We start from the raw sequence: 16293 nt of genomic DNA, 5'->3' as shown, positions 1-16293 counted from the left end.
ACTTGTCTGACCTGGCCCCCTTCCCGTATCCAGTCTGCTCTCGGTGCCCCTCATGTGACGTCACTCCATGGCAGTCCTCAGCTCTCCTGGGTCAGGCGTCATGTGTGCCCGAATCCGTGACGGTCACACCTGGATTGTGCCTGCATCGTCCCCTGTAGGGAAAACCCATATGTGTTGGAAACCCAGGAGTGAAGGAGACAGGTGAAGACTAGTGTTGGATCAGCTTGATAGAGGAGCAGTTTGCCTGGGGGCCAGCAGAGGGCGCGGGGAGACTGTCTGGGCACAACAGGAGCTCCTGGCTAAGGCAGCCCTCTGGTGACAGGAGGCCTCAGGCCTGGGCCCTTTGCTTCCTGTGAGGACAGGGCATGGCCTGTCCTCTCTGGGCCTGGCCCAGTTCCCTGCACATGGCCCTCTCTGTGGTCCCAGCAACTACTTCCTCTCAGCCTTACCTATGGGGAAACCAGTGCATCAGGCTGGCCTCCTGGAGCAGGGGCTCCAGATCCTTGAGTGACCCTGGGGAAAAGGCAGGGCATAGGGACGTATTTGCATGAGCAGCCCCTCCTCTGTAAAGCCAACTGGAAGGGGATAAGAGAGGCCTAAGCAGCCCAGTCTCAGCTCTGTGGACTAAGGAGCAGCCGTGCTCACCATGGCCTGGGCCCCTCTCCTCCTTGTGCTCCTCTCTCACTGCACAGGTAGGGACAGGACTCAGGCACCCGCAGCACCTGTACCCTGACCCTTCTGTTCCCTCTGATCTCTCTGTGTTTGCAGGTTCCCTCTCGCAGCCTGTGCTGACTCAGCCGCCCTCTGTCTCTGCATCACCTGGATCAACAGCCAAACTCACCTGCACCCTGAGCAGGGACCTCAGTGTTGGTGGTAAAAACATATACTGGTACCAGCAGAAGCCAGGGAGCCCTCCCCGGTATTTTTTGTACTACTACTCAGACTCAGACAAGCAACTGGGACCTGGGGTCCCCAGTCGAGTCTCTGGATCCAAAGACGCCTCAACCAATGCAGCGCATTTGCTCATCTCTGGGCTGCAGTCGGAGGACGAGGCTGATTATTACTGTCAGGTGTATGAAAGTAGTGCTCAGCACAGTGACAGAGACAGATGAGGAAATGTGACAAAAACCCAGAGCCTCACTGGGTCCCAGCCTCTGACACATTTATGAGATGGTAAACAACCTACCGATAATGACAACAGAGCTAAGCCCTGGGGTGTCTGGTTGAAATGCTGCCACACTATAGCCCTGTCCCATTTTATAAAAAATGTTTATGAGGATCTTTAACATTTAACAAACTAAAATTTATATCAATATAATAACAACAATGACAGTCGAAAACGGGCAGAATTGACAACACATTTTCAAAAGTAAAAGACCAGTGGAAGAGAAAGTGGAATCCATCCATATGGCAATCCCCAGGGCCCCAGTGATTCTTAGGGAAGATCATGCATGCCAGCGTGTGTGTGTGTGTGTGTGTGTGAGAGAGAGAGAGAGAGAGAGACAGTCTGACAGAGGTTAACCAGATGATTAGCACAGCCCTCAAGCTTTGCCTTGTTTCTCCCAAGGAGAAAGTTAACCACAGAGAGAAATCTTCCTACGTGTCTTTCCTGCAAGAATACAATTTGATCGGAGATCAGCGTCAGCCACCAGGGACCAGCCGTGGGCCTGCATGTGAGAGGCTGTGTTCTGCGAATGCTCTGTATTTAAGATAAAATGACATCATTCAGTCAAACGTATAAGTAGCCTTGGTAGCTTTGCAGACTGGCACTCACACATTTATATTTTTTGATATATCATTTTAAAAGTTCGTACTCTTTAATTTTTCAGAGTCTGCCAAAATATCTACATTGGTAACAGAGTCCTGATGGTGCACTCCAATTAGAAATTGCTGTATTTCTCATGAAGAATAATTAGAAGGTTTTAAAATTTGTTTTCCCTGGACTTTAAACCACTTTGGAACGCAAAACAAATACGCTGTCCCTCATGAGATCTTTCTACATCAACTTAATTTCCAATAAAAATAGGCAAAAACCTTAGATTATGAGAATAAAGTCAATTTATTTTAATTCATGATATTGTAAAATATTTTTAAGATTAATCTATATTTTGCATGATTTAATTTTCCTAGAGGTTTATGTAATTTTTTTTTCATTTTTTCAATTACATTTTGCCTTCCATATTATTTTGTATTAATTTTAGGTATGTAGCATGGTGGTTAGACAATGATGGATTACGGTTTCCTCCTGGTATTTCCAGCACACAGCTGGCACCATACATAATTATTGCAACATTAGTGACTATTTTTTGTATGCTGTCCTTTGCACGCCCATATCTCTTTGAAACTACAGATCTGTACTTCCCTTCACCTTTTTCACCCAGCCTTCTAAGCCCCCATCCCCCGAGGCAACCATCAGTCTGTTCTCTTTATCTACGAGTCTGTCTCTGTTTTGTTTGTTCATTTATATTGTTCTTCGCATTCCACTTAGGAGCGAAATCATATGGCATTTGTCCATCTTGACTGACTTATTTCACTTAGCATAATACCCTCCAGTTCCATCCATTTTCTTGCAAATGTTAAGATTTCATTCCTTTTTAAGGCTGAGTAATGTTATACAGTATATACGTACCACCTGTTTTAATCCACTTGTTTGTTGATGGCACTTAGTTTGCTAACACTCAATGAACATAGTGGAGCATATACTATTTCGAACTAGTGCTTTCATTTTCTTCAGATATATGAGACTTATTCAGAAAGGATCCAGGCATGCACTATGAGAGATAAAACTATTTCTTGAGGAAGAAAAAAGATACAAGAAACATTGTACATAAGACAGTGAACCTCAGTCCGCTTCAAAGTAGGCACCTTGGGACCTCACACAGTTCGCCCAATCAGCATCAGCTACCCAACCGTATTTCCCTGAATCTCTTCGACAGTCTGAAATCCCTTCCCTTTCAAAGGTGACTTGAGTTTTGCGAAGAGCCAGAAGTGCCAGGACACCAAATCTGGACTGTAGCGGGGCTGAGTCACCTGAGTGATATGAGGTTTTGCCACAAAACTCTGCATGAGACATGACGCACAACCAGGCACATTGTCATAATGAAGCTGCCAATCACCAGTTGTCCACACCTGGGGCCTTCTGAATCACCCGAAAAAGTTCAGTAGAGGAATGGTCAAGCGTAACACAAAACGTGATGCAGATTCAGTGCTCTACTCATTCAGAATGCAACGGCCACACAGTACACACGCTCTCTCAGTGGCATCTACTGCCCCCACTGACTAGTACAGTCAAGTCATCGTTGTTCACTCTAGCACATTCTAGTCCACTCCTCTGGGCTACCGGGTTACATAGATGTCATGTAAACCATTCTGTTTACATTAACAATGGTTGGACTTTTTCTGGACAGACGTGTATGCCCAGAAGTGAAATCAGGATCATAAAGCAGCTCATTTTTAAACTTTCTGAGGAGCCTCTGTCCTGTTTCTGTAGTGGCTGCACCTGTCTGCATCCCATCAAGAGTGCACCAAGTTCCCTTTTCTCCTCATCCTCACCAGCATTTCTTGTTTGTTGATTTATTGATGCTTGCCATTCAGACAGCTGTGAGGTGACATCTCTTTAAGTTTAATTTGCATTTCTCTGACGATAAGTGGTGTTGAGCATCTTTTCATATGTCCATTGGCCATCTCCATGTCCTCTTAGAAAAAGTGTCTGTTCAGGTCCTTTGTCCAGTTTTTAATTGGATTGTTTGTTTTCTTGGCGTTGAGTTGTACGAGTTCTTCATGGATTTTGGATATTAACAACTTACCAGATGTATAAATTGGCGACTATGTTCTCCCATTCTGTGGGTTGTATTTTCATTTTCTTGATGGATTTCCTTCACTGTGCAACACTTTTTACTTTGATGTAATTCTATTGGTTTATTTTTTTTTCTTTTGTTTCCCTTGCAATAGGACACACTGACGCTCCAGGTGCTGGTGAGCACCCTGCATCAACGTCGTATTTCTGAGATAAACTGCACAGCCCAGAGCAGCTCTCACTTGGCTCAAGCAACATCTTTCGAGAGCCACACAGGTATTTGCCCCCCGCTCTCTCCTGATTTCGGCATTGTCCTGGGCTCCTGAAGCCCTGGGTTCTTCTGCCAGGGCCACTGTACCAATCCCTCCATTCTCTACAGGTCATGAGGAGTGGTGGGGCTGGAAGGGGGGTTATTTAATGGGGTCACACTTTCTGTTCAGAACGATGAAAAAGGTCTGGAAATGGACAGCAGCAATGGTCACACAGCGTTGTATACATACTTACCGCCTCTGAGTAGGACACAAAGTACTGATGGGGTTGGATGGGAGGAGACCGGCTCCCACACACAGAGGGGAGTTGATATCTGGGTAATTTGACGAACTGCACTAGATCAGCTGATGGCCCAATCAGGCTGCCAGTTGTGGGTAAGTACGAGGACACGGGCTCTGTGCCCTGGAAAAGCTGGAATCGGGATCTGATTGTCAAGGTCAGCAGCTTGTGATGCTTCCAATCAAGCAGAACGCAGAAGTTCCTGGCAGCCTTTCTGAGGATGCTGAAAGCTGATTCTGTCACCTCAGGTGAAACCCTCAGAATCAGACAGAAAGGAATTGAAGAACAGGAGATACTTCCAGGATTCCTACCACGCAATCCTAATGATTTTTTCAATCTGGACACACATTTAAGGTCAAGCTGCTGATTATACAACACGGATCGAACAGATTATAAGGCGATGCTGCGTACTCACGGCTGTGTTTGAGGAAGTCACAATGACACCCTTAATTTGGGTGGTGGACAAAAAATCAGGAGGAAAAACTAAGACTTGACACTGTTTTGTGGAACTAGATCAAGTACGCGGTCACTTAAACACACAGGAACCATCGCTCTTGAGACTTTAAAGTCTTCCCTCAGATCTTACCTAAGGTCGATTTACCTTAGGAGGTGAGGGTAAGACCAGTGCAATTGGGAAAGTTCTGAAATGGGTTCCAGACAAAAACAGCATTTTCCTGATGGCTCGGCACAATCCTGTGAGGAAGGTCGACTGCAGAAGCCTCCTTCACCCACCTGCTCTCCTTCTGCCCACTGACAAACCACTCCCACATTCCGCAGACTAAACTCACAGCAGGCGTCCACACTATGTGAGCTTTCTTGAACTGAGAGCTCAGTCACTGTGGAATTTTCCCAAGATACTTTCCTTCCACTCCCAAGCTGCTTCCTTGCACAGATGTGGCGATAGCTTTGTAAGTGATGTGGAGGCAAGTGGTTGCAATAATGAAAACCTACAGAAGTTTAAAACTTTTAATTTCCCATATATGCATACATAGTCATTTTTCCGCAAACAGATCAGTCTGAGTGTGCGAGAGTGTGTGCACTTGTTACACATACAATCATCATGTTAAGAATATATTTAATTTTTTAAATAGTACATGAAAGATTGCTGGAGTTTTACATAAAAAGGACAAACAACACATTAAAATGGGGAAAAGATCTCAATGAACAGTTTGTAAAGGGAAATTTACATGGTGCCAAGAAGCAAATGAAATAAGTCCTTGGCAAATGTTACCAGGAAAGAGAAAATTACAACTATAGTGAGATAAACATATGTACCAAGTATAAAAAATAAATTGATAAATTAGACTTCATAAAGTTTAAATCCTCTGCTCTTTGAAAGACACTGTTAATATAATGACAAGATAATTGATAAACTGAGGAAATATTTATGTGAAACCATATCTTTAAGAGAGGACTTGTATCAATAACATATACGGAACTTCAATAATTAGAAGTCAATGCAATTAAGTTTGGGCAGAAACTTTACCAAATTTGGTATCTGATGCAAAATGAAAAGACAGGACAAGATGTTCAACATCATCACGTAATAAGGAAATAGAAATTAAAACAAGAATAGCACTACACACACGTAAGAATGGGCGGAAATAGAACGCCTCCCCATGCCAGGTTTTGGAGCGTGCGCGGCCCAATAACTCGGGTCCGCTTGAGGTGGGAGTGTGAAATCAGTAAACTGCTTCTGAAAATAGTTTGACAGTTTTTAATAAGGTTGAATGTACTCCTCCCTTATGATTCGGCTGTTTCACTTAACCGTGAAAAATAAACTGCATATCCATGCAAAGACTTGTCCAAGAATATGCATAGAGACTTTCTTCTTTTATAATATATAAATTTATATATTAGGATTTATATTCATTAAGTAATAAATTAAACATGTATATTATTAGTAGTTACAATGTAACACACACATATATAAATTGATTGGTTGATCTGTCATGGAAATAGCACTGTATGCATAATTGTCCCAATGTGGAGACAGCCCAAAGGCCTGTCGACAGGTCAACAGATAAACACATGGTGCCATGACCATGTCATGGGACACTATTTGGCAAGGAATGATCTACGTATACATGCACCACAAGGCCAGGCCTCAAAACATAATGCTAAGTTGAGGAAGCCAAGAAAAACAGAAAATTGTAAAATTCAATTTATATTAAAAGCTATGAAATACAAGTGATAAAAAGAGGCCCAGGGACTGATTGGAGATTGGGATGGGAGTGGCGGGAAGGAGGGACTTCAAAGAGGGCATGCAGGCATGCTGAGGGGGCGGATACATTTATTATCTTGATTGAGGTGAGGGATTCACAGATGTGCACATATGTGAGAACTTATCACATTACACATTGAATTACGGACAGCGGATTGTAAGAAAATTACATTGTCCTAAATACACCTCCATCCCTTCCTTATGACCGAGAAAGCTCTTTGTGTTTGGGCTGCAGTTGCTGTTACCTGCCCAGCACCTTTCAAGCCATCAGGCCAGTGCCACAGGCACCTGTGGGCTCTGCCACCTGTTCCACAAATGAACTCTATTTCAGGTCTCTTGGTGTTCACAAATTCTGCTAAACTTTCAGAATCCTCACATCTTCTAGGAACCTTGGGCCCTTGGTTTGTGCACCAGCAGGACCCTCGCTCTACATTCAGACCCAGATCACCCGTCGCCTCCTCCTTGGGTGGGCTCGGGCCTCTGCTCCCAGATCCTTCCTCTAGTCCTGCCTGGGACGGTGGTCATGTGTCCACTGCTGTGACTCGCAGCAGCCTAGGGACTCCCTCCACGGAAAGCGTCGTTTATTAATAGCCGTTCCCTTCGGACAGGGCAGGGGTTGTGGCCCCAGGGATGTCTGTGGACCAGTCTCAGGCCAGCATCCCTAACATCATTTCCATCCACAGACACACGTGCAGTATAAAGCAGGCAAGGGGCCCCGGGGGATTCCACAAGAGCCAGACAGTGGGTGACTGGCCCGTTGTGCGATCCCCAAATTCCCCAGGCCCGGGGCCTGGGTGCCTGTTGTAGGCAGCGTGGGGACCTTCGCAGCTATATGCTCCCTGGGCTGGGCAGAGCCTCCTGCTCACTTGTCTGTGGAAGGTCCCAGGAGCTGCTTCCCCCCTAGGAGCCTACCCGGGGGCAAGCTCAGTCTCACGCCTCAGCTGTCTGTGCAATCAACCAGCTCAGACTTGGGTGGCTCTCAGGGTAGAAGGTGCATGTTCAGAGGGGAAACAAATAAGCGTGAGCACCCCTCCCCTTCCCAGGCAGTGGGGAAGATAAAAGAGGCGCAGCCCAACTCAGGCCTCAGCTGCGGCCCAGAGGAAGCTGTCTGCACCATGGCCTGGACCCCTCTCCTCCTCGTGCTCCTCTCCCACTGCACAGGTATGGACGGTCTCCAGGGTGCAGCCAACATCCCTGCACCCTGTGCCTTATCCATAGGCTGCAATATTCCCTCCCCCTGAATGTCTGTGCTTGCAGGTTCCCTCTCGCAGCCTGTGCTGACCCAGCCGCCCTCCCTCTCTGTGTCTCCGGGAGCAACAGCCAGACTCACCTGCACCCTCAGCAGTGGCTTCAGTGTTGGTGATTACTGGATACGCTGGTTACAGCAGAAGCCAGGGAGCCCTCCCCGGTATCTTCTGAGCTACAAGTCGGACTCAGACAAGCACCAGGGCTCCGGGGTCCCCAGCCGCTTCTCTGGGTCCAAAGACGCCTCGGCGAACGCAGGGCTCCTGACCATCTCTGGGCTGCAGCCTGAGGACGAGGCCGACTATTACTGTGTTATATGGCACGACAGCAGCAATGGTTACACAGTGCTGCAGAGTCACGGAGAAGTGAGACTGAAACCACCCTGTGCTCTGTCTGCCGGGGGCTGACACCCCTGATCGCCCTGGGACCAAGGCTCAGTCAGGGTGACATTTGTTCCCACTCCTTCAGTTGGCAAGTCTTTTCCAAGGACTCATGGAGGCACAATTTTTTTTATCTTCTTGTCCATAGTTAAACATTCTGTGTCTCCCTTGTTAATATCTTTTCAGCCCGCCCATGGCCACACAGACACCAATCCATCCGCAGGCCACCTAACCGTCCAGGGACATGATGTACGAGAAAAAAGATGGCGATGCCCACCCATGCCCAGCCCAGAGTTTAAGCCTGTGTCACAAGTGTGGGTGGTCTGAGGGCTTCCAGTGGGTCACTGGGTCCAGCAAGACCAGCCCGTCTCTGAGGAAACTGCTCTGAGAATGAGTTTACATCCGTCTGCACGTGCCCATCGTGGCCTGTCCGTGGGAACTGTTTTCTCCTCTTGGGGCTCCAGGATAGCAGGTCTCTCTGGCGCCAGGGATGGTGAATCAACAGGACCTCCTCCACATTGAAAGACGGTTGTGTGTGATTCTCCATGGGCACCAGGGTATCAGCAAAGCCCAAGAAAGGCAAAACTCTCAGAGGAAAGACGCGAGTGGGATTCAGAGACTAACACCCCTTGCCAGGTGGCTCCATCGCCCATCACGTGGGCCACTGGGAGCCGTGAGGAGCCTGTGGTTTGCATGCACAATGAGGATCAACCACCTTCTGTTTTAAGCTTTAACTTTCTTTCTCAATTCAAGAGATATATTCTGGTTAAACAACTTCATATTGTTGTGAAATCTAAGATTCCATAAACTCAAGTTTTTGCAAAGATCCCACACGTGTGTGTTGGAGAATAGAGAACAGTCTCCTCTCTTCTCTGCATGAACAAATATTCCAGGACCCCTGACCAGTGAGATTCATAGTGATGAGTGAAACAATCCAAATCAAGCATCTTGTGCTTATATTCCTCAGGCGGCTCATACCCTCGAGAGACTGGAACGTGTACCAGGCAGGGGGCGCTGTGGGGCTGTCCTAAGGGGGAGCGGGATCTGAAGTCCCCATTCTGGGATATACACTTGGGTGCTCCAATAATGTGACGCAATTAAATTTTTACCTGAAAGTCTTGTAAATCTCTTCTTCATTAAAACCACAACCAAAAATATTGCAGTTGTGTACTTACACTTCTATGTCTGCTTCTTCCTGGACACTGAAGATGTGCTATGAGGCAAGTTAAGTGAGACAAAGGCACCCACGTAAGGGGAGTCTGCAGAGCTTCGGGGCACAAGGTGGGGAATTGAGACAAAAGAACCCCACTCAATAGGAGTGGTGTCCAATAGCACATATTCAGAGTAAGTGGGAGTGAGACGGATGTACGGGTGAGGGGCCACTTGTTATAGTAACAGGTAAGAACGCAAAGAAGGACGTATTGGTCATGCAAATAAATGGGGACAGTGGCCTTTGGGCTATGCAATGGGGTAAGGAGTACGGAGGGTACCAGGGGGAGCTCCGAGAAAGTGGCAGGAGAGCTGAGGAGGCAGCTGGAGGCCAGGTGTTGTGATGACTTCTGCTAACAAGGAAAAACATGGTCATGGTAGTACTGCTGTTGGGGACTGACATGCATATGTAGGTGTCTGCTTACCAAAATCCCAGCTGCGAGGGGAATAAAGTGAGCGGAGCAGGGAGACAGGTCGGGAGGAGAACCCATCCCATCCTGCAGCAGAAGACAGTGGCCACGTCTCGGGGAGGAGAGTGAGGGTGAAGAGCATGGGAAACGCTGGCCCTGGGCCGTGCTGGAGGTTTAGTGAGGGGTACGTGGATGGGTCTGAGATGGCTCCCATGCTTCCGGTTGGGGATTTGGTTGGATGGTCCTGGTCCAGATGCAAGAGGGGCACACATGGTTGACATGGGTTAAGGAGAGAGAATGTTTGAGTTTTCTTTTTTATTCATGACTTCATGTGTGTGAATTAAAGTAAATTACTGAGCGGCGAATAAACACCATGATGCGTCAGACATCAGTGCTACGGTCCGCAAAGGAGAAGCTGTCATGGCCATGGGCATCCTCTGGTTTTCATGTGACACCAGTGTGATACAGGGAGGCGGTCTTTTCTGTGACTATTCAGAGGGAACTAAGTCTTCGCAGGAATACAATATGCATTTCTGATGTTAGTAAGTGAGATTTGGGAGTGACTAGATGGAGAAATATATACATATTTACATATTAACTTATAGATCATTCATATCAGTGGCACTATTTCCACAGAAATTGATTAGGGTAAGGCACTAGGGAAGTAATTGTGTTGATATTCTTTTCATGAGGTATTAGAAGTCTACACACAGTAGGGTGTAGACAAGGATGTGTTGAGTAAATTAATATGCATCCTAGACACTGAAACATTGTTGAGACAGGCCACCTGGGACTTCAGTGTCACGATACTGAACGCTCTTCCTGCAACTTCAATGCCTGTGCACGTCCCCAAAGATCCAACCCCGTCCCGAGGCACAAGGCACGTGGTGCGAGAGACCCATTCACCCTGGTGTGCGGCTGAGGGGCCGTGGGGTGCAGGCTGCATCCGGGGAGGGCAGCGCTGATGACCATCTCACATGGATGCTCTCAGGGGGAGAGCAAGCAAAAAGCGGATCTCACTCCCTAATAATTCTGGTCTCTTCCTGGATCAGGTTAACCCCTGTGCCTGGGTATCAATAGACTTGGGTGCCATCGTAGGTGAAGACAGGACAATTGAAGAGGCTGATGGACACTGGGGTGCCATGGTGGGAAGTAACGTATGAGGAGAGGGAGAGGAGCTGGTCATCCCAGGTGCTGAAGTAGAGGGTGTGAAGGGGTCTTTGTGCCCTCTGCCCTACCATTCTCTGAATGGAGGACACCTTCACTCTGACCATTAAGGCACCTCTTGTCCAACAACATAATTATCTAAATGGTAGGAGAAGCAGGAGGAAGATCTCATGCTGAGGAGATCAAGACTTTAGAGTAAGGCATGGGGACACCTGCAGCACAGCGAGGAGCCCTGGGGGATGAGAAGGCCCCACTGTGTGTGGGGTGGGTGGTGCCCCAGGCAGGACTGAAGCCCAGAGCCTCACTCTCTCTGCTAAACTCCTGCCTCTCAGTGCCAGTCGTAAGTGAGTCTGGACACTGAAACAGCAGGGGGCGCTGTGGACCCATCCCTGAGGGTCTGTGGGGGTCTCAGCTGGGAAACCAGTGCTGGAACCCTGTGCTCTCTGTTCTGTGCTCACTGGGGACCAGCAGCTGTGACCTCCCAGGGCCCCCCAGAGAGGCTCTTGCAGCCTCACGGACACGCAGCTGCCACCACCTTTATCCCCAGGGACCCAGGAGGAGGAAACAATTTGCATGAAAGGCTCCTCTCTGCCCTCCCACGAGGGGACAAGATAAGAGAGACTTTGGGCCGCTCTCGGCCTCGTAGGCTCAGAAGCAGAGCGTGGGCACCTCCACCATGGCCTGGACCCCTCTCCTCCTCGCCCTCCTGGCTCACTGCTCAGGTGACTGACGGAGGGGAGCCGGACAAGTGACCGTGGGAGACACTTGGACACAGCTTTTCCTTTTACTGGGAAGACGCTCTGAGACATAACCCCAGGCTCACATCCTTGTGTGTCCACTTTTCTGTTCCAGGGTCCTGGGCGCAGTCTGGGCTGACACAGGAAGCCTCGGTGTCAGGGTCTGTGGGACAGAAGGTCACCCTCACCTGCACTGGAAGCAGCAACAATGTTGGATTCTATGGTGCAGGCTGGTACCAACAGGTTCCTGGGGCTACCCCCAAAACTGTGATGCTTGGAACTACTCGCCCCTCAGGGATCCCAGATCGGTTCTCCGGCTCCAAGTCCGGCAACACGGCCTCTCTGACCATCACAGGCCTCCAGCCTAAGGATGAGGGGGATTATTACTGTTCTTCGTGGGACTATGGCAGCAGCAATACCACAGTGCTCCAGACCCATGGGGAACTGCGACAAAACCCTGCCCTGTTCCCAGTGATCAACCCCATGAAGGCCTGGGACAGATAAAGAGTGTGATTGTGGCCGGCCCTAGCCAGGGGCGTCCAACGTTTTGATGTCTCTGGTCCACATGGAAAAGAGTTGTGTTGGGCCACACGTTAAACACATTGCGACATGTAATCACACACACAGAAATCTCGTAACATTTTAAGGAAGTCTACGATTTCGTGTCGGACCTCATTCATAGCCATCCTGGGCCACATGCATCCCATGGGCCATGGGTTCTCCACCCTTGCCTACAGCGTCCGACTCTGAGGGTCCGATTTTTTGAGCAAAAACCCACTTTAAGGAGCTAGTGACAGGTGACCCTTCTCATAATTTTTTATGTCACAACTTTACTAGGTCTAATTTGCATGCCATAAGTTTCACTGGTTTATATGTACAGTACAATAGCATTTAACATATTGACAGAGTGGTATTACCATCCCATATTCTAATTTTAGAACATTTTTATTATCCCTCAGGGAAAAGCCCCACCCTTTAGTAATCTCGCCTCATCACGCCTCTGTCAGTCCCAAGCAACCGCTGACCCACCTTCTGGATTTCTCCATTCGCTCTCCTGGACATTTGTTTACACGGAAGAAGACAATGGGTGGTCCTTTGTGCCTGCCTCGTTTTCCTCAAATTCTTCTGAGTAGTGTTCTTGGGGTCCCATCCAGGCTGCGGCACGGGCCAGCAATCCTTGTTTTGGTCAAATAATACTCCGCAGTCTGAGCACACCGATGCCTGTTCCCCATCCCCTGCTGGTGGATACTTGTGTTGTCTTTTCTCTTTGGCTATTATGCATAGCGCTGCTGGGAACCTCGGCTCTGATTTGTTCTGTTTTGAGTAGATAAATGTTTTCCTTTCTCCTGGGTAGACGCTTGGGAGTGGAATTACGGGGACACATGATAACTTTGTCGTGACTGTGAGAGACTGTTAGATGTTTATCAGGGTGGCCGGGCTGCTGCCATTTCTACCAGCAGTGTACCGGCCTTCCGATTCTTCACATCCTCCCCAACAATTGTTAACATGCTTCCGCTTATATCAGCCCTTCTAGTCGGGGTGAAGTGGTATCTCACTGCAGTTTTAGAGAGAAACATCGATCGATTGCCTCTCGTCCACGCCGCGACGGCATCAGGCCCGCCGCGCAGGCACGTGCCCTGATGGGGAGTCAAACCAGCCGCCTTTTGCTTTGTAGGACGACAGCCGACCAACTGAGCCACATCAGACGGGGTTCTTACTGCAGTTTTGACTTGTATTTCTCTAGTGATGGATGATATCCTACGACGTCCTGCAGGTATGGCTTTTCTCAGGTTATGAAGCTTGAAGGCTCTGTGGCATTTTATCTTAGCTATGGCCAATATCACTCACTCAAACTGTGGTCACCTCTCCACAGAAGGAACTCAGAAGAGACTTCCTGTCACAGACCGTGGGATGGGCAGCGTTCCCAGGGGAGGACCCCAACCCAGGAGAGTCCTGTGGAAACGGCGGGGGAGGGCACGGCACCCGCGGGCTCGGGCTCACACGCGTGCCTCGTAGCTCCTGCTCCCCGGCTCCTAGAGTTCTTCTTCCGGCCTCATGGCCAGGTATAAACAGAGAGACTGTCACACCTCCGGAACAAATCTGCATGAAGTCATGCTGGACACGGCGCAAGACACACTTGCTGCTGAGAGGGTTCCCGCAACGAGGCCCGAGCAAGCAGAGGTGCGTGGCTTCCCCATCATGACCCAGATCCCTCCGCGCTTCGCTCCCTCACTCACCAGACAAGGAATTTCCTTGGGGCGAAGTGAAGGACGTCAGTGGAGGACACTTACGCTGCCCTTGACCTTTGTCACCTGCGCGCAAGGACTGGGTTGTCTTGGTCTTTTCCCGCCTCCTGTCCCTTATTCCACGGTCCTGGGGTAGACACTGCTAATCCTGCCATCATACACATTCTCCGGGCCCGTGTGTGCGTGCACGTGTGTGTGTGTGTATTTGGGAATGATCTCTGACACTCAATCTAAGGCAGAAAGCGTAATGACAGATCCCTGGCAAACATTCAAGAGCGTATTCCAGGATACCCTGCCTATGGCCTAGCCACTCTCTGTCCCATTGCTTTACTAGGAAACTCACGTTCACTCTGAACTCTAAAAGAGAAGGTATTTCAAAGATCTGAAAGAGGGGCACGCAGCCGAATCTCATGCCCTCATCATAGAAAACGCAGGAAACCCCCCAACACCTACAGTCTGCGATTTCGAAATTGCAGGGCATCATTTATGAGCATAGGTGAAAACTTCCTCAGCATCCCAGTAGAATCCATGTGACACCAACACAGATTTGTGTGACCACCAGGGAGGACGTGGGCTGAAGCCAGGGTATAAGGGATGTCTTTGAGGAATGGGAACACGCATTTAGGAGGGAGAGCAAATATGAGGAGGTCCGGAACCACATGGCAGGTGCCCCATTCCGAAACCTCAGCGGTGTCGCTGTGACACACCATAAGACAGTGAGATGGTGCAACTGGACACTACGTCATGGACTCACGGATGTTGTAGCCCAGGGTCCATAAAGTGCATCAGCGTGGTCCTTGGGAGGTGACCAGCACAGCCCAGAGGAAAGCTCCCACCAGGGTGAGGCAGCATCACTCGAGCGCCACCAGGGGGCGCTGCGGCCTAGTCCTTCCTGCCTTGGGATGGGCCCCTGGGCCCTGGGTTCTTCTCCCCCATGCATCTGAGCAACCCTCCCTTCAACACTCCCTGCCAATGGCAGCCCAGATCCCGCCCCCGGCAGAGAACTGCTGGGAACCCTCGTGCCCTGAGAATACCTCAGACGATTTTCCAAGGGGGCTCAGGGCTCCTTCCAGTGGTCCGCGATCCTGCTGGCCGCGGTGAGGGCCTCGTTGATTCCTGATGACACTTACAGTAAATGCTTCAGTTCCTACACTGTCATATATTTGGTTTATACGTCTTGCTGGTCCAGTCCTCACTTATTTCGGTGACATTAATTTCTCACAACATCTGGGGAAACTGATGTTTGTACTTTGAGATATTTCAATTATTTTTGAATGATTTATTTTTACCTTACGTTTTAGATCCTTCTCATGTCAAGATATAATGTATATAATTATACGTAATTGTCTCTACTGCACCAAATGTACCTTTGGTTACTATACGCACCCAATGCTTGCGTAGGAATCATGCTGTCTGAAGAAAGTTGGGTGTCACAACCACAATGATGAGAATAAAAATCTGTGCCAATTTCATCAATCCAGTTACCGGCAATTTAGAAATGAATATTTCATCATATTTTCATTTCACAGAGTGCTGAAAAGAACTGGGGGCTTTTCTCCACCGCATCCTGGCTGCGTTTTGTCTCCTGCTCCCTCCCCTCCCTCCCCTCCCAGTCTCCCCACTTCCCTCCGCTCCTCCTGCCCCACAGGAGAGGGGTCAGGAAACAGGCTGTAAAATGCCCCGGGCGCTCACCCCACTAGGCTAGGTGCCAGGTGACTGTCTTGATCTGATTCTAATTATGAGGCATATTTTTTCTTATTTTGTTGTATCTCTTGTTGGGATAAATCTGATCATTTCAGGGGGGTGCTGTGGCCTTTCTCCTCAAAATCTGCAGTGACATGGAAGGTGCTCCGTGTATTTAATGACAATGGAGAGCAAGGGCAGTTGGCCCCCAGGCCTGGCCGCCAGCTCCAGCCTTGGTCCCCCGACTGCTGCACCCGGAGCGTTGACAGGGCTGTGTCCATGGGAGAGTCCTGACCCTTGGCACCGCTGACACGGGCTCTGCGATCCCCTAGTGGTCTCAGTGCCGGAGAGAGGAGGCCCGGTAAGGTTTCCTAGGGAGGCAGGACGGGATTTCACTGGAGAGGTCGGAAACAGTTCTGAAGGACGCGTTTATGTTTGGGAAATACAAGACCATTGGGGCACGAGGGCGGGACCTCGCACGGGTCGCCCATATTCCGATCCCAGCTCCCAGGGGAAGAAATCAGGACTGAGGTCACCTCGGCCCCCTCGCTGTCTCAGTGGCTGTGCAGTCAGGGGTCTGTGTGAGGTCACAGCATCTGCCTCATTCCAGACCTCCCCCCAGGGCACACCAGGGTGGCACCCAATCA

At 49.1% G+C, this 16293-nt stretch overlaps 3 gene segments (V, D, J or C); all 3 read left to right on the top strand.

Moving 5' to 3' along the window:
• The first annotated feature begins 620 nt into the window (after positions 1-620).
• On the top strand, positions 621-1113 carry LOC129075338 (probable non-functional immunoglobulin lambda variable 11-55). The segment is given in 2 exon segments: positions 621-692; positions 769-1113. Coding segments are annotated over 2 exon segments (390 nt in total).
• A 6562-nt stretch (positions 1114-7675) lies between these two features.
• LOC129075340 (probable non-functional immunoglobulin lambda variable 5-48) lies at positions 7676-8221 on the top strand. The segment is given in 2 exon segments: positions 7676-7730; positions 7827-8221. Coding segments are annotated over 2 exon segments (441 nt in total).
• Positions 8222-11615: 3394 nt separating this feature from the next.
• Positions 11616-12221, top strand: LOC129075339 (immunoglobulin lambda variable 1-40-like). The segment is given in 2 exon segments: positions 11616-11702; positions 11833-12221. Coding segments are annotated over 2 exon segments (435 nt in total).
• Positions 12222-16293: the final 4072 nt, after the last annotated feature.

The sequence above is a fragment of the Pteronotus mesoamericanus genome, unplaced genomic scaffold, assembly GCF_021234165.1.
Source record: "Pteronotus mesoamericanus isolate MK-2021 breed Mesoamerican mustached bat unplaced genomic scaffold, CSHL_Meso_final contig_523, whole genome shotgun sequence".
Taxonomy (NCBI): domain Eukaryota; kingdom Metazoa; phylum Chordata; class Mammalia; order Chiroptera; family Mormoopidae; genus Pteronotus; species Pteronotus mesoamericanus.
This window is presented reverse-complemented; position numbering and strand designations above follow the sequence as displayed.